This window comes from Brassica oleracea, chromosome C8, assembly GCF_000695525.1.
Source record: "Brassica oleracea var. oleracea cultivar TO1000 chromosome C8, BOL, whole genome shotgun sequence".
In the NCBI taxonomy this organism is placed as follows: domain Eukaryota; kingdom Viridiplantae; phylum Streptophyta; class Magnoliopsida; order Brassicales; family Brassicaceae; genus Brassica; species Brassica oleracea.
Genome location: NC_027755.1, coordinates 35,133,216 through 35,159,689, shown reverse-complemented (window position 1 = coordinate 35,159,689; position 26,474 = coordinate 35,133,216). Strand labels below are relative to the sequence as shown.

General features: G+C 37.5%; 3 protein-coding genes across 3 annotated transcripts; 1 reads left to right on the top strand and 2 right to left on the bottom strand.

The window, feature by feature from the left end:
• Positions 1 to 6,248: 6,248 nt before the first annotated feature.
• LOC106310597 (BAHD acyltransferase At5g47980-like) lies at positions 6,249 to 7,736 on the bottom strand. The gene has a single exon (XM_013747824.1). It carries the CDS (start codon positions 7,718 to 7,720, stop codon positions 6,410 to 6,412), a length of 1,311 nt encoding a protein of 436 aa, XP_013603278.1. The 5' UTR covers positions 7,721 to 7,736; the 3' UTR covers positions 6,249 to 6,409.
• A 5,094-nt stretch (positions 7,737 to 12,830) lies between these two features.
• On the bottom strand, positions 12,831 to 17,998 carry LOC106310247 (seco-amyrin synthase-like). Its single transcript, XM_013747485.1, has 16 exons — positions 17,741 to 17,998; positions 17,442 to 17,627; positions 17,253 to 17,342; positions 16,973 to 17,158; positions 16,738 to 16,822; positions 16,488 to 16,654; positions 16,005 to 16,196; positions 15,802 to 15,915; positions 15,059 to 15,301; positions 14,823 to 14,915; positions 14,665 to 14,721; positions 14,531 to 14,577; positions 14,112 to 14,433; positions 13,873 to 13,953; positions 13,414 to 13,497; positions 12,831 to 13,314 (listed from the first exon to the last, which is right to left on the bottom strand). The coding sequence occupies exons 1-16, from the start codon at positions 17,942 to 17,944 to the stop codon at positions 13,201 to 13,203; spliced, it is 2,265 nt and encodes a 754-aa protein (XP_013602939.1). The 5' UTR covers positions 17,945 to 17,998; the 3' UTR covers positions 12,831 to 13,200.
• Positions 17,999 to 21,419: 3,421 nt separating this feature from the next.
• Positions 21,420 to 23,103, top strand: LOC106307904. The gene has a single exon (XM_013744995.1). It carries the CDS (start codon positions 21,477 to 21,479, stop codon positions 23,031 to 23,033), a length of 1,557 nt encoding a protein of 518 aa, XP_013600449.1. The 5' UTR covers positions 21,420 to 21,476; the 3' UTR covers positions 23,034 to 23,103.
• Positions 23,104 to 26,474: the final 3,371 nt, after the last annotated feature.

Here is a 26,474-nt window from a genome sequence, read left to right as displayed (position 1 = left end):
CCGCCCCCCCCCCCTGGGATACCTTGGCTATACAACATGAAGGCAGTCCCCTCGACATATCACCAATGCCTGAAATTTCCAACCCCGAAAGGAGTCAAAACTATCAGAGGAAGCCAGAAGAGCTTCAGGACAAGCTACCTCGCGAGCTTTAAGGACATCGAGCAACACCCTTAATCAGGCAGCCAAAAATAATGACAGACGTACCTACGTACACAAACAATCGAACAACAGACCCTATCTCTGGAAAAATAATCGAACTACGTTATGACTTGATCCCTCAACGAGGGTACGTAGGCAACTCACGACACGAGTCCAGTCACCCTCCAACTTCAAAGCTCGAAGTAAGCATATCACAACACCCGAGGGACAATGGCACGACAATATTAAGCTGCTTTCCTTTTTAAATATGTAACAAACCAGAATCCGACACCTTAATAAATACAGTTCTTAGACATTGCAGTTAGAGCATATCGGATCTCCTATCGTAAAACTACGACGGTCTGACACGAGTCTCACCTTCCACCTACAGAACTCAAAGTGGGCATATCGCAACACACGAGGAACAACGGCACGACAATATCAAAAACTGCCTTCTTTTCACAAATATGTAACGAAACAGAACCCGATATCTTAATAAATACAGTTCTTAGACATTCGAACACATCAGACTTCTCATGTCAAAAAATCGCGTAACTGCGATAGTTGACCAAAAAACCAGGACCCTGATCAAGTCCTCGGTCGCGGCCAACTCCGCCAACAAAGGCATGGGACTTAAAGGGCCGGAGCCCGTAGCAAGAATACGAGCTCGAGAAGGAGTCGCCGAGGTCGCGGAGATCGTGCAACAAGAAGCTGAGATCGCGGAGCTACCACAGAGATCTCGAAGTTGACTTACTATAAAGAAAGAGGAGTGGAAACAGAGGAGGACACGTTGAAAACCCTAGAGAGAGCTACACACTTATATCGATCTCGTTGTCTTCCCACTTTTAGATTCTTTCTTTACCGATCTCGTTTGTATCACTCGATCTAGTTCAATTAATTGTATTCGATCTTATTTTTCAATAAAGTCCATTTTCACCTACTGGAAACTATTTAACATCGTTGTGTTCTAAAAATATTGTTGCCTACATCATTTGTCTTCCCTAGATCAAACCCCGAGCACTATCAAATACTTAGTGTAGATTTTAGGTTCTACAATGATCAACTCTATTTTGTCTAATCTTAGAAATAAACTTCAAAACAAATATACCAAACCAATCACCTCAACTAAAACTCAACGACACATACATCGAGTCAGCTAAACAAATACAAACTACACGGCTAGCTATTTAACAATTTACAAACTTACTTTCGCAACGAAGAAGACGAAGACGACAACCAAGATCAGTGAAATTACCTTAAAAAAAGCAGAGTAAGTTACGAACTCAGATAAATACAACTAACAATGATTTCTGTTCACATATTACCCATCAAATAAAAGATAAACAAACACAGCCACACCAGGAGATACAAGAGACAATCCTGACATACACAAATGTGGCAACAACATCTCCACCTGCTCACTCCTCTTGTCTTATAAAAATAGCTTACATGCCCAATGTCAAAAGGCCAATGATATTGTCTTCTTATGAGAAATACATAAATTCGTTTAAAACTCATTAAGGCCCAAATACTCAGAACTGTCACTCATTTTATAATTATTTCTACAAGTCTTCATGTATTTGTTTTAAAGCTCCGGTAAAAGCAACAAGTTTAAAAATAAAATAAAAACATAAAACAAACATAATAAGGATAATAAAAATTATTACTTAATACACACAACTAAACTGGAGAAAAAATATCCAGAAATAAAAGGTACTCTCAACAACTTTAATATAATTTATGTACTTTCAACAGTACAAGAAACAAATTAAAAAGACAAACAAACAATAAGTATCAATGACACAGCAAACAACACCACAAACTATATCAATCACATTACTAACACAGTTTAGTCCTTCATAAGTAGAGAACAATGCATACAGAGTTCATCTTCACAACTCTAACCCTATAACAATAAAAAAACTTGAAAAACAACTCAAAACGCAAAATTCAAAACTAAAATAACCCTAGCAAATATTGAGCTGAAGCAAGAACTCTGTCCACAAGTCCGCGCTTGCGCGGGGGAAATCCCCCTAGTATTTAGAAATTCTCACTATTTATTTTATCATTAATCATAGAAAGTGAGAAGTAGCTACTTAAATCATTCCTAAGAAGAAAAAAAATTATATTTAGTCAGTCATCTACAACATCATTATAATCTGAAGCAAAAACTTTTACATGTATGCGTGAAATGTTACCAAAATTATGCATGTTTTGGAAAATTGATACTCCTGCGCGTTTTACATGTGCGGGTCTAGATCTAGTATGTTTTAAGCTTCTGGTCTATAAAATGGTTCATATATAACCATTAAAACTTTTGAAGTACCTCTTGTACTATCTAGGTCTTTTGTAGATGGACTGCAACTTATCATCTCAGTTACTTAAAGTATTGATTGGCCTAGTGATAGTGCAAGAGGGTTAGTTCTTTTGTGATGTAACTTCAAACCACATTTGGTAAAGAGTGTTATTGTTTTTTTTTTTGCCGACTTGGGTTACCGGAGGAGATTATAAGGATGGGATTAGAAAAGGCAAGACTACTCTGAAGATGCAAGTGGAGTTTATAGATGTCAATAGTCTTCTGTGACTAACTAGGAGACAAAGTCACCGATGCTGGATGCATTAGTCGTTACTACATAAGGCATGCAGAGTGGTGGGTTACCATGTGGATGCAAGATATGCTGAGATGGAGAAGGATAAACTGAGGGTTTATGTCTTGACGTAGTCGTTGAAGTAGTTGCTGAGGCAATGTGTGTCAGAGAATGAACCAGCAGGCATGCGGAGTGGTAGAGACCATGTGGACGCAAGATGCTGAGCTGGCGTGGGATGAACTTGAGGAGCAAGTTTATACCATGGAAAAAGGCAAGAGATAAACTTGGGGAGCAAGTTTATGCCTTAAGGAATAAGTGCATTTCAAAAAAGGAAAGTGTACTTATTGATATGGAAGTTGTCCATATTCATGTTCCTTGGAGACTAGGGTTTCAGGAACGTGGAGATCACTATAAAAGAGCTATGGAGTAGTGTGTGTTCCATAAGAAAATGGCTATTATTATAGAGGAAAGGTGAAAATCCCTTAGGGGTGTTCTTGGGTCGTGCTGAGGCTGATGCTGAAGTACTGACGACAGAGAGACAAGTTAGATCAAGAATCTTTCAGTAGCAGTTGTTCGGGTGTTAACAGGCTGTGTAAAGCTGATAAGCAAGTCTTGTAATAGATTATTTAGGCGATTTCTAATAAAGCAATAGTTGGTTACTTGTATCTATTTTGTCTCTTGATTTATCTTATGCATTACTCAATTGTGGTGTCATCTTTGCACTAAAAATTGGTATCAGAGCGGGTCACCTAAGTTACTGGTGTGATCCTGAAGGTGAAGATGTACACGATTGTTCTATGCAGAAGACAATCATGTTGAAGGATGGCCGGTGTGGTCATTGGAAGGTGTGCATGAAGCTGTTGGTTCGAGGAATCAATGATGCTGCGTGGATAGCTGTGAAAATTGGGTGGGAGGAGCCCACCATATTTACATTAGAGGAGAAGAAGCCCAAGCCTAAGGAGCCAAGACAAGGAGTGGTTCGAGAGGTAGTTCAAGAAGTAGTTCGGCGGATGCGTTAGAGCCTGATGCAGTACGCATGAAGAAGCAGACGGGTGTGTCTGTGATGTTTGTATTGACATCTAAGCATATGTTTTAGCTTAGTATGCAATCAAGCTGGAGGAGAAGTGGTGATATTCTAATCCAAGGAGTGCACATCTCGTGGGGGAAAAGAGCATGGTGATGGACGTCCTGATGTAGATGGTGCTTATCTCGTGGGGGAGAAAAGTATATCTATTATAGAAGATGAAGATAGTGCAACTCTCGTGTGGGAGAATGACATATCAAGTGTGGAAGTTTCCAGGTGAGGAAACGTGGTTGTTGAACCAGAAGAATATTGTGCTTGATCGGCACATAAAGCTAAAGGGGGAGATTGAAGATGCAAGTGGAGCTTGTAGATGTCAATAGTCTTCCGTGACTAACTAGACGACGAAGTCACTCATGTTGGATGCATTAGTCATTACTACATAAGGCATGTGAAGTGGTGGGTTACCATGTGGATGCAAGATATGCGAGATGGAAAAGGATAAACTGAGGGTTTATGTCTTGATGTAGTCGTTGAAGTAGTTGCTGAGACAATGTGTGTCAGAGAGTGAACCCGGAGGCATGCGGAGTGGTAGAGACCATGTGGATGCAAGAAGCTGAGCTGGTGTGGGATAAACTTGAGGAGCAAGTTTATACCGTGGAGAAAAGGCAAGAGATAAACTTGGGGAGCAAGTTTATGCCTTCAGTAATAAATATATTTCAAGAAAAGGAAAGTGTACTTATTATATGGAAGTTGTTCATATTCATGTTCCTTGGAGACTAGGGTTTCAGGAACGTGGAGATCACTATAAAAGAGCTATGGAGTCATGTGTGTTCCATAAGACACTGACTATTATTATAGAGGAAGGGTGAAAATCCCTTAGGGGTGTTCTTGGGTCGTGCTGAAGCTGATGCTGAAGTACTGACGACAGAGAGACAAGTTTGGGTAGATTAAGAATCTTTCAGTATCAGTTGTTAGGGTGTTAACAGGTTGTGTAAAGCTGATAAGCAAGTCTTGTAATAGATTGTTTAGGCGATTTCTTGGTTGCTTGTATCTATTTTGTCTCTTGATTTATTTTCTGCATTACTCAATTGCGGTGTCATCTTTGCACTAACATACTCAACTCTCTTACTTCTTCACAAAGGTAACACCTTTTGCAATACTCCCTGAAAGCTCTTCTTTGCCTTGTCTAATCCCATCCTGATCAATTTAGCAAGACACTGATATGAACATGGAACAAGATTTCAACTTTTACCTCTCGTACTCGTTCAATGGTCCGAGACCGTACACTTGATCGATCCCACATCGTCCCAAACGCACCTTTGATGCGAAGAAGGGAAGCTCAGTGACCTGTGTGTAGAGTGAAACAAAGTTTATATACAATTCAAGGCTAAAGAAAAAGACTAGAGAAGGGACTGTACATGAGATGCCACAAATCACTCTCAACACCCTATACCCTTGAATTTTTACAGCCTCAGATATGGATTTTTTTTTTTCGTATTAGAGTTTTTCAGTTTGGATCTCGGATTCAGTTTGAATCTCATATTTTTGCGACAGCATATGTTTCGCCGATTAGGTGTACAGTGAATGTTTCAAATGTAAATGAGTTCACCCAAAGACTGAATGAGAATCATTACATAATAGGAATTTGTCTGGCGGGCAAACTGTAGCAATTTTTTGTATTTCTAGAACCCAGTTTGTTAGTTGGGATATTTGTGCAGACTGAACTTTACTTGGGTTATTGTTGTTGTGTGAGCAAGGTCAGGCTAGGATACAAGCTGATCAAGTATATGCGTCAGGGCTGACGAGTATATAATTTTTTTAGGGCCAATGTTCAAATTATTAGGTAACCGAGATGGTTCATGCAGTTGTCAAATGATTTAACTCCAAGCGTCCCTGATTTGAATTGCTGAGTGTTCATTTTTTTAGTTAATACTATACTATATTATTAAAGTTATGGGCTAATTTTTTTTTCTTTACTTCTAGTCTAGCAAATTAATGTCATGCCCGGCCCGGTGTGTGAGTTATCCGAATAATATATGAAAGAGGTTTATAATTTCAAATTCTGGTCATTTGAAATAAGCACAAAATCTGGGACCTCAAAAACTTCTACCTTCTTTAAAATGCCTCTATGTTGCTCTATCACGGAATTATGCATCATGCCTTCCATCATTTGTCCATGTTTATTATTAATTAAGAAGTATTAACGCTTTTTCTGGTTCACATACATGGCAAAGAGGCTGACACGGCATCATTTTATTGGTTGAATATTTCTCATTAAGTGGACTTTGTAAGAAGCACATAATGAATTGTAAGTTGTATAACCATCATTAATGCACACAACTTAATTATACTATATTCTATATGGTTAGTTTACGTAGATCCAGTCTCTGGTACAAAAAAAGGTTTAGCTAACACCCTTCTATTGAGTCATTGTGTGATATGAACACATGACAGGGACTGGTGTTACATTAGAGTTATGAAATGTGTTCTCCCGCAAATTCTTTATTCAAGTATATAGGTGAATCATTACAATGCTAATTGTTGGGGGCACGAATTAACCAGAGAAAGCAACACGAGTCACAAACAACAAAAACACACAAAGATTTGTCAAGAACAAAAGAAGAAGACAGAAGTAGTTGGAAATAAATATAGATATCATTTAGAAAATGACAGCAGGATTGGGAGAAGCAAAGGCAAGCAGTTCTGGGTTTTGTTCGAATGAAAGCATGTCTTCTTCAGAAAGTGTCACCCACGCTTCGATCCCTTTAAAGTCATTGGAATCTAAGAGCATCGTCACCAATTCGAGTCGAGGAGCCACGTTTCCGACGACCCAAACAGGACATCCCTTTCCAAAATTAGCCTCATAAAACGGCATCCTGCACCAGCTAGTCACCGCGTACATCGAGTCGCCAGGCTCGTTGCTTAACTTGGAGTAATCATTAAACATTTTAACTAACAATTTAGAACCGAGCGCCGTGGTGGTGGACCCATCATTTTCTTGAACAAGACTGGTCAACTCCTCCCCCCGTTCCCGTAACTCCTTAACCGTTTCTTGAATATCGATCTCCTCGCCTTTTCGACTTGAAGTCATGCTAGTGTGGATGAGATTTCCTATTAGGTTCTCCGACAGTAAAGAAGGTATCTTAGTGCGCAAGTTAGCAGGTTGAAACAGCACTTTCGTAGACGTTGTTGTCTCGGATGCACCAGCAGCACAGACACATCTCCATAGAAGAGCAGTGACGCACTGGACCCGAGTAGGCCGTGGTTGTGCGACTTTGGCCTTGAGCTCATCTATCTTTGACCCGCTGAAAACGAATCTCTTAGTCACACCTGTTATCTTAGGTTTGTGTATCTCAGCAACTTTGAAGGCGTCATGAAGTGGGGGTGGTGGGTATACGTTTATCCCCGCGAACTCAGGTTTGCCCACCGTGCCGTTCTCTCCTCGAGCGGTCGCAGCCCAGGCCCGTATGAAGGCTGACAAGGAGGCTGCGTCTGCGAGCTTATGGGACATGCAGATCCCGAGGGACATGCCTCCACATTGGAAGTAACTCGCCTTCACGAGCAGAAGAGGCCACGTTATAGAGGCCTCGCTTGTTTTAGGGACATGGTGGAGAGGAAGCAGAGTTTGTTGAATCTCATTTGAATCTGGGGCGGGGGAGTTGAGAAAGGCAGAAAGTGTAGAGTTGCCGAGAGTGGCTTCGATGAATATGGCTCCTTCGTCGTTACAGTCGACAGCGAGGCCGTTAATTCTTCCGGCAAAAGGGTAGAAGCTGGTTAAGGTTTCGGAGAGAGAAGTCTTCAGTTTCTGGGTGGTTTCTTCTCGTGGGATTGAGGGATCGTTGGTGTAGAAAAGACATGCGTATGTGTACACTGACTGCATCCTGTAATCAACAGTGGAAAGGTGGAGAGTACGGAGAGATTGTGGAGTTGCCGAAGAAGGTTTTATTGTTTCTACGCTCATCTTCTCCATTGAACTCTTTTTTTTCTTTTTCTTTTTGGCTTTGACCTCTCTCAAGAGTATTCTCTTTCTTATTTATAGAGTACCTGCAATTAGCTGTTATTATCTTTAATTTAAAGATATCCAGTTTATATTTTATAAATATTTTACATATACATATATATAATTTTTTTTTTATTTACAAATTTATGTATGGTAAACATTGACATTTAGATTATTTTTAAAATTTCTTTTAACTTTCAAGATACAAGTTTCGATCCCGGAATATTTATGGTGATCGAAGAAGAAGTTGCAAAAGAAGATATGGATCCATTGATCCCTTTTCCAGATAACCAAGATGAAAATTCGTGAGAAATTTGGTCAGTAGGTTTTGGATTCATCAATCCGAATTACATCGCAGATTTGAAATTTTGTCCCACCTAAATTATATAGAGTGAATGTGTGGAATATACTGTTTGGGTATTGTAGTACACTTTCGTGTTTACTCAAAAGGAAGGATCTTTCTTCGTTTTTGTGCTTCTCCTTAATGTTAGTTGTTGTGAAGCTATCTCTTGTTCTTCATTACTCGGCTCTTGTTGTTGTTCTTCTGTGACAACTCCTTCTCTTTGATCTGAATCACCTTGATTATTAGAGCCTGATGATCTTTCTTCTCCTTCCTCACTCAAGCTAGTTCCTTTTTGACCATTTTCTTGAGTTTCAGAAGGTTCTGTTCCCCCCTCATTATCAAGGGTGTTGCTTGTACTTCCTCACTAGGCACTTGAGAGCTCTTCTTGAGAGGTCCAAATTAGCCGAATACCCATAATTATGGATAACCCAAAAAAGAATAATTTTTTGACACTGTGCAGACGAAAATACCCTCATGCTTTATCGAAAACAAGTAACTCTAGATTTATCAGCTAAATATTTACATAACAGGTAACAATCTACATATCAACTAATATATCAGCTAATAAATTCAATATCATCTAACAATCTCTGTATCAAACAAATGTATCGACTAACAAATCATATATCAGTTAATGAAACTATTAACAATTAATTAGTTATCTATCAAATAGCCCCAAAACTATTTGTAACAGCTAACACTTCATGTATCGATTAAAAATCCATTAAAATCTAAATAATAGCAGGTAAGTAATAAAATACCTACTAACGTATATATTATCTAAAAGTTGATTGTGAGTCGAAATTAGAAATATTAGAATTGGGGTGAGATAATAAGATTAGCATTATGGATGTCAAAAGAATCAGAATAAAAAATAAAGATCTGTGTTGAATTAGAAGATGATTTGAAGAAACTATACGAGAGATAAAAAGATTAGAACACATAAAAGGGAAAAAGGAGAGAGATAGAGATAATGATATTATAGTCATAAAAAATATTAAAAAGAAACAAGGATATATGACAAATTATATGGGCTTTTGGGTGCATTCTTACCGATTACTCAATTATATATTGATTATTTTCTTCTAAATACCCAAGCTATATAAATACTACTTAGTTACAAATTTTAGGTTTCTACGTTTATTTTTCACAGACTTTTTAGTATTAAAAGATTTAGGAATGTAAAGGTTTTGAAAACGTCTGTAAATATATCTATATATGATTTATTAATATGTGATTATGTGAGTACAAGTATTTTCTTCTTTTTGGTCTATCTACAAGCTAACAAATAACCACCATTCAATGTAAGTAAACGAAATAAATAAGAGTTAGACATCAAAGTTAAATAAAAAGTTCAAAATACACAAATTTAATACTTAAATATTAAGTAGCTTAACTAATGATAAAATTATAACTACTGGTCAAATATTAATAACATCATCTTTAATCTCATTTTCTTAGCTTCACTAAACATAACGTCTTCCAACTCAGATTCATCCAGAGAAAAATTTTCAAATTAAAAATCTACCAAGATTAATCTCATGAATCAAAATGATCACCTCCAAATACCATATATGATTGGGACCATCTTTATAGCAAACAAATGTTGTAAAAAAAAAAGACTTCGTCTAAAATTAGTATACGCAAATGCTAAGTCTTGGCTCTTTGCAAAATATCCCCATTTTATTTATTTATTTACATAAGCTTTTTAAAAATTAAAAAAAAAGTTTCCTTTGCGTTTTCAAAACATAATCGAGTTTTGTTCACATAAAATAATACGAATCATATATTTCTATTAATATTCTTTTTGTTTTTAATAGATGACATTTTAGAGATTTTTTTTAGATTACAAATTACTTTTAAATTAATTAATATTTATTAATTTTATGCTACGTGACCTTTTATATTCTGTAGATTATTTTTCTGTTGATTGAATTATGATCAGTTAGATAGTTATTAGTAAATTTCTAAAATTAAATATATTTTTTAATCTGTTTGCACACTTTCAAAACGTCAAATAAAAAATTTGGAAAGAGAAGTCTTTAAGTAGTTCAAACTTTCACACCAGCAACGGATTACAAAAAAAATGAAAAATAAATGGAGTGGTCCATACCTTTTTTTATATTAAATGACTCGAGTATATTTTTGTTTATTCTTTTGCGATTGATTTTTCTTTTCTTTTTTATAAATATGTGATTTGATTTTCGGTGATTCCAATGATTAATTAAGGACGATATCCAACTTTTGGCACAATAAAAGTAAACATTGGGTAGTGGTAGATGAATCTTGTAAATCCATTCAAAATTATCTAAAGTAAATCACACACTTAAATTACTCTATTTTTCCTTTTCATTATTTTTCGTGTTCATTTTTCATTAATTTTGGTGATCAAACGTAGAAAGGTTGACATAGATAATCTCTTCTTGTGTGTTTGTTAGAGTACATTTATTGCTAATTTGTATTTCTTAATTAAAATCTACATTTTTTTATTTCGAATATAATAATATCAAAGAATATTTAAAAATGAATTTATAACTAATATTTAGAAATACAAGACAGTCAATCCGAAATGTCACAAAATTTCCAGCGCTTCGGAGATTATGGGTAATTGTGTTTTTATTTTAGAAATAAGCAAAATTAAATATTTTTTTAATATGTTTGTATAAACCTAAAATGATAATGAAACTGAAACCGAATGAGTAATATATTGAGTTTTTTCAGTTAAAAGATCATTTTTTCAACTTCTAAATAAACAACAATTATGAGATAGAAATTTTTGATGAAGTAAATTAAATAATAACAAACTTGGAGAATAAGCTAACAGGTGATCGAATCGCATACAACTAGACAAATTAATTTTAAATAGTCATAGAGGTATGTCTTTTTTTTTTTTTTTTGTAAGCTAAAACAACTCTATTTTATGCATCTACATTTTTTCATAGAGGTTTGTCTTACTTGGTGATTATCTATGTGTTTTGCACGATATTGTTTTTAAAAATGTAACATACACTATTAAGGAAATATATTATTTGGCATTAATGCATATATGATTCTATCTTATTTGGAAATATATTATTTGGCATTTGTTCACATGGAGCAAATGATTTGCATATCAATATGCGTGTATTACGATACACGCTTTCCATGTGTTCCTCTTATCGCCAGCCTGTAGATTTGTCATTATTTAGTTTTGCGAACTAACGAAGAAGATTTCAAATAATAAATAAAAGCAAATTGCAATTAACATAGTGAAAAGTGTATGACGAAGTAACCAGTTTGGTCGGTAGGTGGCCGTTCCACACGAAAATGGACTGCGATTGTATTATGAGTAAGAGGTCGGTGGTATTGGGCGAGTGCTGGAAACTCGTCTTCATAAGATTAGTAACTCAAACTTCCTGCAAGAAAAAGACTAACTCAAACAACATTTATCTCCCAACCGGTAAGGAGCCGGTGGGAGTAAAAAAGCCATCAACAGATCAGATATGTGACCCACGACCATCCCACTATCAACCATATAAGCTTCTCTAACTCCAAGCTGATTTAAGGAGCAACACCTTAAATTAAACTATAAAGATAACTACAATAGGGAACTTTAATCAAAATATAAATATAAAAAATTCAAATAAGAGAGACTAATTTTTTAAAAAAAAATAAAATTACTAATATTTATTAAATATACATACAGTTTTAAATATAAAATAAAATAATTAAAATCACAAAATAAATAAAATTGTGAATTATGAAAAATTAGTATTTTACTATTTTGTAAAAATAAAAATATGAAAATTATAAAGATTCCATTCAATCTTCATAAGTGCTATACCTTTTTTTTTTCCAAATCATAGCATTTTTTCATAGATTAGACCATTACATAAATTTGTTGAAACCCCTTAATCAATGGGTTTGACTAAGAATTCATTAATAGTTTTGTATCAGAAACTATGAGTTTCAAATCCTAAAGAAGAAAAATTAGGCATAATACTTAAGAAAAAGTTTACATGAGATCTTCAACATAATTCAAGAAGTACCTTTAGACATAGATCTCATACGTTCAAGCTTGGTTCAATCAAACGTAATCTTTATAAAGCATGTAAAATTATCGGCCGTAAAACCGTCTATTTAATGTTTTTCATAGGTTTAATAACATAATTAACCAACCTTAAAAAAACCATTACATAAGAAAACTATACACTAAAAAAGTATTATACCACTATTTTCATCTATGTATTACGCAGGTCCTAATCTATTATAATGATACATATGAATCATGTTATTAATAATGTTTTTCCGCACAGCACGAATACGTTCTATTCTAATTATTTCTTATTGTGAAGATATGTTAAAAATGTAAAGAACATGAGTAATTCCTCAAATGCCACAAAAATGGTTTTTTTGGATAAATCTGCAACACACTCTTTGAAATAATTAAACAATTATATTATTTTATATGATTTTATCCTAACATACCACAAAGGTTGAAAATGAATTTTAATTAGAAATTAAAATTGTTTGTGTTTAGTATTTTGCACTTTAAGTTTAATTTAGAGCTTTAGGGTTTAATTTTTTGGTTTAGCGTTTAGTTTTTATGGTTTAAATTAGTTTGGGTTCAGTTTTATGGTATTTTTGGAAAAATATTATTCTAATGGTGGTTTTTGGAAAAATAATACCTGTGATGTTACATTTGGAACATATAACTTCTTCTAGCTGTATTTTTGAGAATTATCCAAAAACTATTTTGGTTAAATGATTTTCAAATTTAGAGGTGTAAAAATAAAGTTTACAAGAGCCTTTAGTAGACCCAGTTTTAGAAACCTGAATATTACAAACCGAAATGCAACTTATTTATTCACATATTTAGTTGAAATAGAACCAAATGCAGTATTACGGGTTAAACGAAAACCAGTTTGGTGGTCGGAGTAACCAGAACCAAGATAACCGAAAGTTATGGTCTTGAGGTATGGAAGGAGCGGATGATGATGACAAACGAGAATGAGATGAGGAATCTATGTGGGTCTTTCATCTTGTTTCTTGTGATAGAAGCAAAGACTTTTGTATACATTGTAAAAGAGTACGTGGTGATGATGAGATTCAACTGTGACAAAAGTAATTACATACGCAGACGAAGGGCCTTGGTATAATAGGTGAGTGCCCAGAGAGTGAAAATGTTCCTATAGGTTGGATAATGTAGCAACAAATTCATCTTGAACACTCCCATTATTTCCTGCATAGTTTTGGCAGAAATTTGTCATGCGTATGAGCAATGAACTCTGGAATATGATTGAAAAAGAGAAAAGAAAACACACAAAAACAAAAGTCACACCTGTTGTGGGAAATCACCGTTCTCCAGCTGTGAATTAATCAACACCTTAGCAGCGCGATGAACCGGGCTTGGGTCCCTCTCCATCTGAAAATAACATTTTTTTTAATAAAGAACTATAGGAACTAATAAGTGTGTAGCAAATACTCCTTCCATCTATTCCCGAAAATAAGATGTTTTAGATTTTGTACTTGTTCTACGAAGATAGATTTTCTATATGTTTAAAGTATTTTTTTATATTTTTAAGAAACATTAAATGAAAATATTTGAATTGATTAAATTTCATTGTGTTAAGTTATTGGAAATGTATAATAAAGTAAAAGAAAAATTAAATTATAAACATTTATTGAATTTTTAATAAGCGTGAACACTTTAGAAAATTTTAATTTTGGGAACAGAAGGAGTATATAAATATAAATATATGTATGTCATTAATATTAGTGCTGGTTGAGTTTCACTAACCTGACCACCCATAATTAGACCCATCATTGCTTGTGCTGTATTCACAACATTCGTCTTGTTTCCTTCCAAAGGAGTATATTTCTGCATACCACCGTACCAGTAATCAAGTCAGGATATAGAAGTCATTCCTTGTGCTGTATTGACAACATCTCACTTTTTTGGGCCAGCAAATTATACACATACTTTCATTGTTGACATTTTATTAAGAAGAATAAGAGTTTAGAGATTTTTGTTTTTACCTTAATCGGGCAAGAGAGATAACTCTCACCCCATCCACCTTCTGCATTTTGTGTATCTAGTAGGAACCGAACTGCTCTACGGATAGCATCACAGTTACTATAAGTCTTGCCTGCGGCAACGAGACCTCGGACGGCATTAAAGGTTCCAAAGATGAAGCACACGCCCCAATTTCCATACCATGAACCGTCTGGCATTTGGAAACTCTCAATGTATTTGATTCCCTTTCTTATAAAACTCTCGACTTCTTCTTTTCTGTGGCCTGGAAACATTTCCAAGAACCGAACCAGCGCTACTATTGCAGACCCTGTACATTCAAGATACCTAAAAGATATCGGATATGACAACACAGTTCAGTTTTTTTCAAGTAAAGCCCCGACCCAAGATTTTTTAAAATTAGTAGAAAAATGTAAGAGTTTACTCTAGCTCGACGACTGTGTCTTCGGCAAACTCCACGGGACTCAGCCACTACATTAATACAAGGGAACTGCAACTTGAGCACATTTCCAAACAAAAAAATAATATAAAGAAAAATAAATAGGTACGTAGCATAACCTCAAGCCAGGTATTCCCACGAGCAGGCTCCCACACAGCTAAACCTCCATTCTTGCTCTGCCATTTTAACATTATTATGAGAGACCTATGACTTAAACTTAACTTGATCGGTCCAAATTTGAGACTCATAGATTAAAAAAAAAGGGGGTATCTGCTACCTGAAAGTATAGAAGCAAATTAACGGCATCGTACAGCTTCTCTGCATCCATTTTCTCACCCAACATTGGCATGCTCTCAAAGATTAGGCAGCACTGATAATTATGTCATTTGTCAATACTCAGTATACGTACATTCCTTATTTTGATATCTATCATGATGGTCATAATTAAACCAGCTCACTTCTTTCACAACACTTTTTTTTTATAAACTGTTTTAAAGATTTTATAATTCACACCTCTAGACTCTCAGCAGTGCAATCAGAAACAGCCCATCCTTGATCTCGGTCTGAAAAGGTCCACGCGCCTTTCGTTATCTCTCGAAACATTTTCCTGTGATCACCGGGAGGGTTCTCTGTCAGTTGAGATTTCTTCAAGAAGTCGTATCCTTTGATCAACGTTGAGCTAATCTCATCATCCATGTCAGCAGCTAACAAGACCTCCAGCGATAAGGCCGTATCCCATAACTGGCTACCAAAAGACTGCACCACCAAGCAAGGGTTGATTCACGTGAAAGAAGACTGGGTCACAGACTCACAATTGATATGTGCCAGTTTACTACAAACGACTTTAAAACTAAAACTATACCCTAAGTTCGAGCATAGATATATTTCGATTATTGTCTTCTTTTTAAAAAAAAATATAAGTAGACCTGACCTTATATTCTAGAGCAAGTTGATAGGTACGCTAAATTGGTTCCACCATCCTAAGTTCAAGCATCTATGATTGAACTAAGTTTAGAGTAAATTGACAGATGGTCTATATTGGTTCTACTAAATGTATTAAAAACTAAAACTCAAATAACCGGAGCTGGTCTTGACGCCAAACAAGGCTAGTATGAGCTTGCGGCCATTAATTTTACGAAAAATAGGTTAAGAATACGACCTATTTTACAAAAAATATATACCAAACCAGCCCATTGTTGTCTTTAGTAAATATATGAAACGCGTAACCGCCCTGCAAATAACTAATTAATTCTAACCTGGATTTTCAGACCATCTTCGCCTATCCATATGAAATCTGAGACTCGAGCAAGATGTTTCTTAAAATAATCACCGTCTGGGTCGTCTACCCAACAAGCAAGCATATGAAACGGCTAGCAGTAAAAAGAAATTCAAAATTTTGTCAAACTATATGATGTCAGTATATAAAAGCATTAATATTTAAACACAATTAAAAATATACCTTTTGTACACATCCACCGGTAATATATCGAGTGGATTCATCGTGATAGTGAATTATTTCCATTGTCTTTCGGAGAGCTCTTTGTCTTAGGAGCTTGTTGAGAGGCCATTGGTTTAAGAGGTTCTCTGAGAACACATGAACACTTTTCCAAAACATATCTTGCAAAAAAGACTGTGGATAGTATAGATCTTCCTACATCATAATCATCATTATGTCCGTTAATTAATAATATTCACATAGGTAAAAAGTTTGTTACCACAATGTTAACAGATATTGTAATTAGATCCTTTCCATATACATATAAACGCTTGCGTTTACAATTCACATAGATATCTGATGAAAATAAGTTTTTTTATAGTTCCGCAATCAGATAACCAATATTTCAACATAGAAGCAAACAAATCATAGGTTAGAAATAATCTAGGGTTAGGAAGATGAATTGACAAGAAAAAAATAGACTAATCAATACAATAATTATATTACCTTTGCACATAGATTGCGCGCTTGACTCCATTTGATTTTGTTGTATGGCTGAGGATAAAGCTCTTCCCGGAGCTGTGCTATTAGAGGTGTTGGAGTAGCGACAAATTTTTTTCCATACAAGTATGACACAGCCATGAAAATGTCTCGTAAATAAATCCAAACAGTTCCTGTATACCGACAGATAAATTTCAATTTCAGCTAAGGGGAGGTGCTAATTAAAATTCATATCATATATAATTAGTTTTTGAACCTCCGTTAAAAGGAGACGACAAAGGAAGCATCCAGAACTCAGGTGGCATGGGCTTGCAACCAGACCAATCATACACTCCAAGAACCTGTGCATGTTGAATTTAGAAACAAAATCCAAATACCACTAATTAAAAAAGGTTTTGTGGACAATTTATTACATACTTTTTGAAATTCACAATTATAACGGCCATACTAGTTGATAAAAAAATACGGCTATACTAACTAATAATTTATACCGAAAGCCAAATCTTTCCAAACAGGGGCGTATACGCGGCACCACCATGGTCGATGATCCACTTACGTGCTCTTGCACAAACACTTTCTTGATCCATCCCAAAAATTCTAAGACAGATGTAGTTGAGGACTGTACAGAACATAACACTGTGGCCCTCCACATGTATTCCCCATCCACCATCATCGTTCTTGTACATGTGAAGGAAGGTTAAATGAATAACACGAAATAACATGTATATCTTATCTTTCATATGATGAATAGAGAGATATGTTTACAAGTACCTGATGGTTATACAGGTAACGTATGAATTCTTTGCGATGCTCAGGAGTGAAAATTTTCTCAAGATGGCCAGTGATGTACAAGGATATGAACTGTAGTTTTGTATTTTAGAATCAATATATATATATATATATTTTTTTCCCTACCAAAAATAAATGATAAAACAGAGTTTGCTCGTGGGAGTAGCTTACAAAGGGGGCGTTGAAGAACATAGAACCAGAATTTTCAGCAGGCCAATGTCCATCATCAGCCTGTAAGGCCGCAAAATAAAGTACCCCTCTCCTCAGTGCTGCCCTTGCGTCTTCATAGGTTATTTCCTCTGCATTTTCTATAATTACTTGAGGAATTTTCTGTTTAAACTTCTTCTCTCTCAGAAACTGTGTAAATAAAATAAAATAAAATAAATGACAATAGAAAAAATATCATATAAATGGGGTAAGATCTAAAGTGGTAATGCATATAATGCATATATTTAATGTTTATGGTATACCTGCATGCGCCAGAGGAGATCAGCACTAGCCTTGAAACAAGAACGGTTTAGGGAAAAATTCTGACGAGCTCTATCGACCTCTTCACGTTCTTCTGGAGAGCCTGAGTTTGCATCAAACTCCCAAATCTGCCTGCCTACGTAGTTGTTGGTGCTGAACAAGTGAGGGCCATCTCCAGCCTCAGCCGCAATCTTGAGCCTCCACATAGTTCTACCACAGTGCAAGTAGAAACTAAGAAATCTCTACCATTATTATATATACTTTTGAACCATGCCCATAGTCTTGCTGTTAAAAGTGTAGTGAGTCTGTATTATATATATATTTGTCTATTAAATCATTCAAAAAATATGTCTCTCGTTGTCAAATTATTAAATATGGCCAACAAATTATTTGTGTCTCAAATGAATCACCCATACCAAAATCGTTTTTAATTTTATTAAATTTGAACGTCGGATATCTTGAAAATCAACCACGTTAATTAGTGTCTGAAATGAGGCCAGCATCATTTTGTGATGCATATTCATTCTGCTGGGATTGATTTTTTTCTTCGTTTTATTTTGGATAAATCTGCGACAGTGATTCCAATAATATCGTAGGTTGCTGAAAGTTAGATTTTATGGATTTTAAGAAACAATAATAGAAACACAGGGGCAGTAGAAGATGGATCTTTTCTAAATCCATGCAAAATTATCTGAATGAAGTCAAATACTCCCTCCGTTTCTAAATGTAAATAGTTTTAGCAAAAAGAGTTTGTTTCCCAATATAATTAGTTTACGTACTTCAATGCATTTTTTTCATTTATTGGATATTGTGTGACCAATGAAATAATGTTAGGTTTTTAATAATTGGTTAAATTAATTGGTTAAATGATATATTTTTTTAAATAATAATTTTCTAAATATTCGTGTTTTTAAGCAAAACTACTTACAGTTAAAAACGGAGGGAGTACCTTTTTTTTATTAAGAGCATACTCTATAACTTTAAATATAAAGTTTTTTGCTTTCCAAGAAGAAACTTCAACACTTGAGGAGTAAAACTTCATATTTAAAGTTTCACTACTCAAAACTTCAAATTTGATCTCAGATCTTAGATTGGGTGGCCGGTGGTCAGGTTTTGCCGTCGGTCGTCCCCCCCCCCCCCGTGTCTCTCTCCTCTTCCTCTCCAGCTTTGTCGTCCAGCTTTGTTGTCGTCGCTCTGAGTTCGTCCCTCCTTCGCAGTTCAGATCGGGTGGGCTTGCCTTGGAGTTCCAGCGAGGCTGGGTGAATAGTTGAAGATGAGGGGTTTCTCTGGTCGAGTGTTGCTGTTGAGGCTTGGATCTGTTCTCTTCTCGCGGTGTGGGTGTGGGGGTTTTCCAGCTTCATCTGTTTCTCTCAGCCTTCTCGGCTTGGTAGATCCAGCCCTTATGACATGGATCTGTTGCCGGTTTCAGTTGGTGGCGCTGGAGTAAGGTGTCTTCTCCTGCTTTCGTCTTCTCTCTCCGTCGGTGTGTTCCAATTTTGGTCTTTCGGGTTGGGTCTTGGAGGTTATGTCGGGTGTGGCCATCGGTGTACATGTTCTACTCAGGTTCCTGCAGTTGGTGTGTGGTTTCTGCTAGGGTTTCGGTGGTCCATGACTCAGGGTTTTGCTCCTCTCCGTTGGCGCGTCTGTGGCGTGGGTTAAAACCTCTTTCTTGCTCCGGGAAGTTCTGTCGCTGGTTCTTAGTTACAGATGCGTGTGGGGCTAAAGGTCTTTGGATTTGTCAACCAAGTCCTCTTAACCTCTGTGGCGGCGTGTGCAGTGTCGTCCAGTGTTGGAGTCAAGATCTAGGGTTTGTCTCTAACCACCTCTGACTTGAGGTGGTGCTGGTTCGGCTCTGGTTTCTTTGGTGCAGGTTCGGTGGTGTGGTGTTTCTCGACGTCCTCCTTTTCACCAAATAAGAGCTTTGTCCTTGTGAGGATTTTATCTGCAGCTTTGAGGTTCTCGACAGGTGATTATTCAACTGAGTTTATGTTCGTTGCACTGCTGATGGTGAATAGATGTTGAATAGAGGCAGCGACCTGACTTTGGATGCTTTGTTACAACCGTGGGAGATGATTCTTGAGGTTTCTCTATCTCGAGGATGCTGGTCGGAGGCGGCTTCTATGACTGCCCGTAGAAGCTCCTATGCCGCCGGGTGTAGCTTTGTCTTCTGAAGTTGGTTCGTTTTTGCATAGTCCTCGGAGAAGTTGTAGGCTCTTCCCACTTACGAGGTTTGAGGGCTGGCCTCGGAAGGAGGAGCTCGTGGCAACAATGATGAGGACTCCAGTTCTTCGGATCTGCGACAACTTTGCAAATGTCCGAGTTCAATGCTCAGAATTGGTGTTTCGTCATCCATGATCCTCTTAATTTGCTTTGTGGTGTTCACTGCTTGTTGATTTCACATGTTTCCCTTGTAGCTCAGCTTTGTTTGTAGTTTTGGGTCTTTCTGTTTTCTTTGGTGTCTTTGTATTCTGTCAAAAAAATTAAAATTGGTATAAAATTTAACATTTTACCAAAAAAAAAAACTTCAAATTTGAAGTTTCATTTTTTTATTTGCATTTTGATCCTTATAATTAATTACACATCACATTTATATAATTAATTACACATCACATTTATGATTTTTAAGTATCTTCTCATTTATCGTTTTAATCCTTAAAATTTCGTATATCATAAATATTTCAAATTTATTTTTATAAATTCGAATTTTACACATAAAATTAAATAAATTTTAAAATAAATTTGTAATATTTTAAAACTAGAATTAGACAACAGGAATATCACAAAAGAAACTTCATTAAAAAATATTTTTTAAAAGGTACATGAAGAAATAATTATTACATAAATTTAAATATTACAACAACACTAATAGTCTGGTAAATTTTCTCCCGAACTTTCAAAATTTCTAAAATATTATCCAAACAAATTTTGTGTAACCGAAGATCTCCATTACATAAATTATCTTATGGAGTATTAATGTAGTATTTTGCTTGTAGTTTAATATTTAATTGTTTATTTCTATTTATAATTTTATATATTTAGTGGAAGATTCTATTAATTAATAGTACCTTAATATTTTTATATATGTGCTAGTTATTTAAAAAAGTTTAATGGATTTATATTAGTTGTAACTAATATAAAAACCATAATGTAAAATACAAATAATTTTGAAGTTGAGTTTGAAGTTTGCAAAACTCTAAAATAAATAGTTTTTTTGGAGATACTCTAAGTCTCATACTTAAATAACTCTATTTCCCTTTTCACTCATAATCATCGTGTTCATTTCTATTTTTTTTTCGGTGATCAAAGGTCGAAACTCTGGCATAGATTATCTCTTATCGTGCTTTGTTAGAGTATTATTTTTCTTAGTTTGTGTTTCTTCATTTATTCTTATCAACTTTCTAAATTACTGTTGAGCAAATATTTTGTGAGCTATAGACTCCAAGTTGGAGAATAAGTTTATATTGATCGAATCACATACAACTAGACAAATCTAGACAAATCAGCTTAAAATAGTCTTAAATTTGTCTTACTTGATGATTGTTTAAGTGTTGCACGATATTTCTTTTAAATGTAGCATAAAAATTAATGATAACGTGTTAACTGTCATATATATACTATATGATTCTATTATGTGTTCATATGAAGCATATTATTTCCGAGATTACATGCTCAAAGATGACGGCTAGGGTTTCGAGTGGAGATTTTAGGGTCTTGGGCGCGGAAACACAAGACGCTACCATGGAAGACATCGGAGAGAAGGGGAGGCCACCAGGAGATCCGCCTGACGTCCCAGGCTCTTGGGTGAGGAAAGTTGTAGGTTGTAATGAGGGAGGGATGCCGGTGCCGGAGGAAGTGGTGGATGCAGAGTTTGTGGAGTCGAGACTGAGATTAGAGTTCCCGAACGGAGAGGATGGAGAGCCGGTTATAATAATAGGAGAAGAAGTACTGACGGCTATGAACAGTCTGTGGAAGAGATGCATGATTGTTAGGGTTTTGGGGAGGAACGTTCCCTTGTTGAGTCTAACTCGAAAGCTGAAGGAGTTGTGGAAGCCGAATGGATCGATGTTTGTCATGGACCTACCTAGGAACTTCTTTATGGTGCGCTTTGAGTCAGAAGAGGAGTACATGAATGCTTTATCGGGTGGCCCATGGAGGGCGTTTGGGAGCTATCTTATGGTACAAGCATGGTCTCCTGATTTTGACCCATTGAGAGATGAGATTGTTACTACACCGGTTTGGGTTCGCTTGTCGCATATTCCAGTCAACTTCTACCATAAAACAATATTGATGGGTATAGCTAAAGGGTTGGGGCGACCGATAAAGGTTGACATGACGACTTTGAAACTCGAAAGAGCGAGATTTGCGAGAATATGTGTTGAGGTGAATCTTAATAAGCCCTTAAAAGGGACAGTGATGATCAATGGCGAGAGATATTATGTATCGTATGAAGGGATTTCAACGATCTGCGCAACGTGTGGTATGTATGGACACTTAGCTCATGCGTGCCCACGAAAGACGGTGGAGAGAGCTCTAGCTATTGTGCCTACTCCAGTGACCACAACGCAGGAGATGGGAGATGCGAGGATGGAGGTGGATTTTACTGAAGTGAGAATGGCGAGGAAAAAGTCAGAGCAACAAAGATCAGTAGGAGGTTCCATGCATAAGAATGATGGAAGGGACAGCGTGGGAGGCAAGTTAACGGGGGGGAATCGAACAAGGGAAGCATGTAGTGGAAGTGTGGTGGAGAGAATAAGCGTGTCAAATAGATTTGGAGGATTAGGGGATGAAGTGGAAACAGAGGAGCTAGCAGCGGATGGGGGAAGGGAAAATGAGAATAAGGAAAATGAGAATACGGTAAATCTAAGCTCAGCAGGTTCTAGTAGAACGTTGGGGAAGACTGTTGCTTTTGTAGCAAAAGAAAATAATGGGAAACAACAGTTAACTCGAGTTGGACATAAAGATAAGAAGACGGGTAATCTGCGAGGCCCAAACCCTTTAAAGCCTAAATCGAGAAATGTTGGGCCTGCTCGCGGTCTTGTTTTCGGCCCAACTAGGGGTGAGATTGGCATGTCGGTGAGTGGAAAGAGACTGCGGGTTGAGAATGAGAGTGTCGGCCGGCCAGGTGGTGCCTTCGCCGGCGATGGTGAAATTGAGAGGAATGAGAAGGATATCGAGTATGGTGGGGAACAGAGGAAAGTACAGGCGCAGCCTGCAACAGCGGAGATCCCCGCACCCGTCGAAACTGATTCCCGGGCGGAGCATGGTGGAGACGACTCGGAGAGAGTGGAGGCATAACGATGTGCCCCGGTAATTCAGTTTATTGATCATAAAGATCTGATGAAGTGCATTCTATGGAATTGCCGGGGGGCAAATAAACCTCAATTTCGTAGATCGATTCGATACTTGGTGAAGAAATTCAGGACAGATATTCTTGCCGTGTTTGAAACTCATGCGGGTGGAGAAGCTGCGAGTAGAATCTGTCGGGGTTTGGGTTTTGGAAATTCGTTCAGAGTGGATGCGTGTGGCCAGAGTGGAGGTTTGTGGCTGTTATGGAGGGATGAATTAGGAAATCTTGAAGTGGTTAAGTCCTCGGATCAGTTTATACATGCTAGAATAGGGAGTGGGGCAGAGGTGATTAATCTGATCGTCGTGTATGCTGCTCCCACGCCGAGCCGGAGGAGCGGGCTTTGGGCAGTATTGGAAGAGGTAATAAGTAATGCTGATGGCCCGGTGTTTGTGGGTGGAGACTTCAATACAATCGTGAGATTAGATGAAAGAACTGGTGGGAATGGGAGTTTGTCTGAAGATTCTCTAATGTTTGGTGACTGGATTAATAATACATCACTCATTGATATGGGATTTAGTGGTAACCAGTTCACATGGAAGAGAGGGAAAACTGAGAATACTTTTGTTGCAAAAAGGTTGGATAGAGTGCTATGTTGCGCCCACGCTAGACTTAAGTGGCAGGAGGCAAGAGTTTCACACCTCCCTTTCTTGGCTTCAGATCATGCCCCTCTGTATCTGCAGCTTACCCCAGAAGTGAAAGGAAATGTGTGTCGTCGCCCATTTCGTTTTGAGGCGGCATGGCTCCAACATAGTAATTTTCAAGAACTCTTATCAGCTTCTTGGGATCGGGACATTGACACTAGAGAAGCTCTAGCTCGGTTGGGAGCTACTCTTCGAAAGTGGAATAAAGAAGTGTTTGGGAATGTGCAAAGAAGAAAGGAGGAGTTAGTTATGAAAATAAAGGATATACAGGAAAGAATAGAACAAAACAATTCTGATGAGATGCTGGTGAGAGAGGAGGAACTTCTCAAAGAGTTTGAGATAGTACTTGAGCAAGAAGAAGTTATATGGTTTCAGAAGTCGCGTGAGAAGTGGGTTGCGCATGGAGATAGGAACACTAAGTTCTTTCATATGTCGACAGTTATTAGGAGAAGGCGAAACCGAGTTGAGATGCTGAAAAATAATGACAATCATTGGGTTTCAGATGCTCAGGAACTTGAGGAACTTGCGGTGAACTATTTCAGAAAGTTGTACTCACTTGAGGATGTGGATACTGACGTACGAGGATTATCGGAGAGGAGATTTGTGAGTCTCACGAGCCATGACTATGAGCTCTTGAATAAAACCTTCTCGGTTGAGGAAGTGGAGAGAGCGGTAAGAGACATGGGGAGTTTCAAAGCGCCAGGACCAGATGGTTTTCAGCCGGTGTTCTATCAGAGGTGTTGGGAGACAGTAGGGAACTCGGTGGCTAGATTCGCCACTCTCTTTTTTGAGACGGGGAAGCTCCCAGAAGATACGAATGATGCTCTAGTGGTTTTAATCCCGAAAGTGACTAAGCCGGAGAGTATTACGCAGTTTCGCCCTATAAGCCTTTGTAATGTGCTGTTCAAAATCATCACGAAGGCTATGGTAGGGAGATTGAAGGGGGTCATGAAGAAATTAATAGGTCCTGCTCAGTCCAGTTTCATTCCGGGCAGGCTCAGTGCTGATAATATTGTGGTGGTTCAAGAGGCTGTACATTCGATGAGAAGAAAGAAGGGGCGAAAGGGTTGGATGTTATTAAAGTTGGATTTGGAGAAAGCTTATGATAGACTGAGATGGGACTTTCTGGAGGATACGCTCAGGGCTGCTGGTTTGTCAGAGGTTTGGGTGAGAAGGGTTATGGAATGTGTCTCTGGGCCTTCGATGTGTATTTTGTGGAATGGAGAAAAAACCGAATCGTTCAAGCCATCAAGAGGTCTCAGGCAAGGAGACCCCTTGTCACCGTACTTGTTTGTGCTATGTATGGAGAGGCTCTGTCATTTGATTGAGGAAGCGGTGGAAGATAAGAAATGGAAGCCTATAAAGCTGTCGAGAGGTGGTCCGGAACTATCACATATTTGTTTTGCAGATGACCTTATTCTCTTTGCTGAAGCATCAGTGACGCAAGTAAGAGTGATAAGGAAGGTGCTGGAGAAGTTTTGCAAAGCTTCGGGGCAGAAAGTAAGCCTTCCGAAATCCAAAATTTTCTTTTCCAATAACGTTACTACAGAAAGAGGGGAAAGAATAAGCCGGGCAAGTGGTATTGCTGCAACAAGGGATTTGGGAAAATACTTGGGGATGCCGATCTTGCAGAAGAGAATGAACAAAGATACGTTTGGGGAGGTCCTTGAGAAAGTTGCCTCACGATTATCAGGTTGGAAGAAGCAGACTCTAAGCCTTGCAGGAAGGGTAACTATGACAAAGGCGGTCATATCATCAATACCGGTACACACGATGAGTACGATAAACTTGCCAGTGAGTACACTTGAGAAACTGGATAGTTTATCAAGAAGCTTTGTGTGGGGTAGTGGTCAACATTTGGTATCATGGGAGAAGATCTGCAAACCGAAGGCTGAGGGAGGTCTTGGGATTAGGGGGTCGAGAGACATGAATAAAGCTCTAATAGCTAAGGTGGGATGGCGGCTGCTGCGTGATACCGAAAGTTTATGGGCTCGAGTTCTTCGTAGTAAGTATAATCTGGGTAGCATCCATGATTTATCTTGGACGGGAAGGCGTAGTAATGGCTCCTCTACTTGGAGTAGTGTGGTATTGGGGATTAAGGAGGTGGTAATGACAGGACACAGCTGGGCTATTGGGAATGGAAGAGACATTAAGTTTTGGACAGACAGATGGCTCTCAAACCAACCTCTCAGCTCAGTTACGATTGGAGAACTACCAGAGGGATATGAGGATGTTACAGTCAGGGAAATGTGGGTTGTAGGTGGAGGATGGGATCTAGCTCACATTGCTCCTCTTGTAACTGATGAGACACGATTAGAGCTTGCGGCCGTAGTGGTGGATACGGTTAATGATAGTGAGGATCGGTTAGCTTGGAGCCAGACTAAAGATGGACAGTTCACTGTGAAGTCTGCTTATGCTCTGATCACGCGAGATGATACTCCAAGACCAAATATGGAGTACCTCTTTCGACGCATGTGGCATGTTCTGGCTCCTGAGAGAGTGAGAATGTTTCTCTGGTTAGTTGGAAACCAAGCGATCATGACAAATGCTGAACGCTACAGACGGCATTTAAGTGGAACTGATGTGTGTCAAGTGTGCAAAGGAGGAATTGAGACGATCCTACATGTTCTTAGAGACTGTCCTGCGATGAGAGGAATATGGGATCGGTTTGTTCCAGCTGCGAAGAGGCAAACTTTCTTCTCTATGCCGTTATTTGAATGGCTCTACAAAAACTTGAGTGATAATGGA

What these genes read in the sequence shown, in the direction of transcription:
- LOC106310597 (XM_013747824.1), bottom strand. Translation starts at nt 7,720, where the DNA reads ATGGAGAAGATGAGCGTAGAAACAATAAAACCTTCTTCGGCAACTCCA.
- LOC106310247 (XM_013747485.1), bottom strand. Translation starts at nt 17,944, where the DNA reads ATGTGGAGGCTCAAGATTGCGGCTGAGGCTGGAGATGGCCCTCACTTG. An exon ending in TTGGAAAGATTTGGCTTTCG is followed by an intron (nt 16,823 to 16,972) that starts GTATAAATTATT and finishes CAACATGCACAG; the next exon opens with GTTCTTGGAGTGTATGATTG. An exon ending in GACACAGTCGTCGAGCTAGA is followed by an intron (nt 14,434 to 14,530) that starts GTAAACTCTTAC and finishes GATATCTTTTAG; the next exon opens with GTATCTTGAATGTACAGGGT.
- LOC106307904 (XM_013744995.1), top strand. Translation starts at nt 21,477, where the DNA reads ATGGAAGACATCGGAGAGAAGGGGAGGCCACCAGGAGATCCGCCTGAC.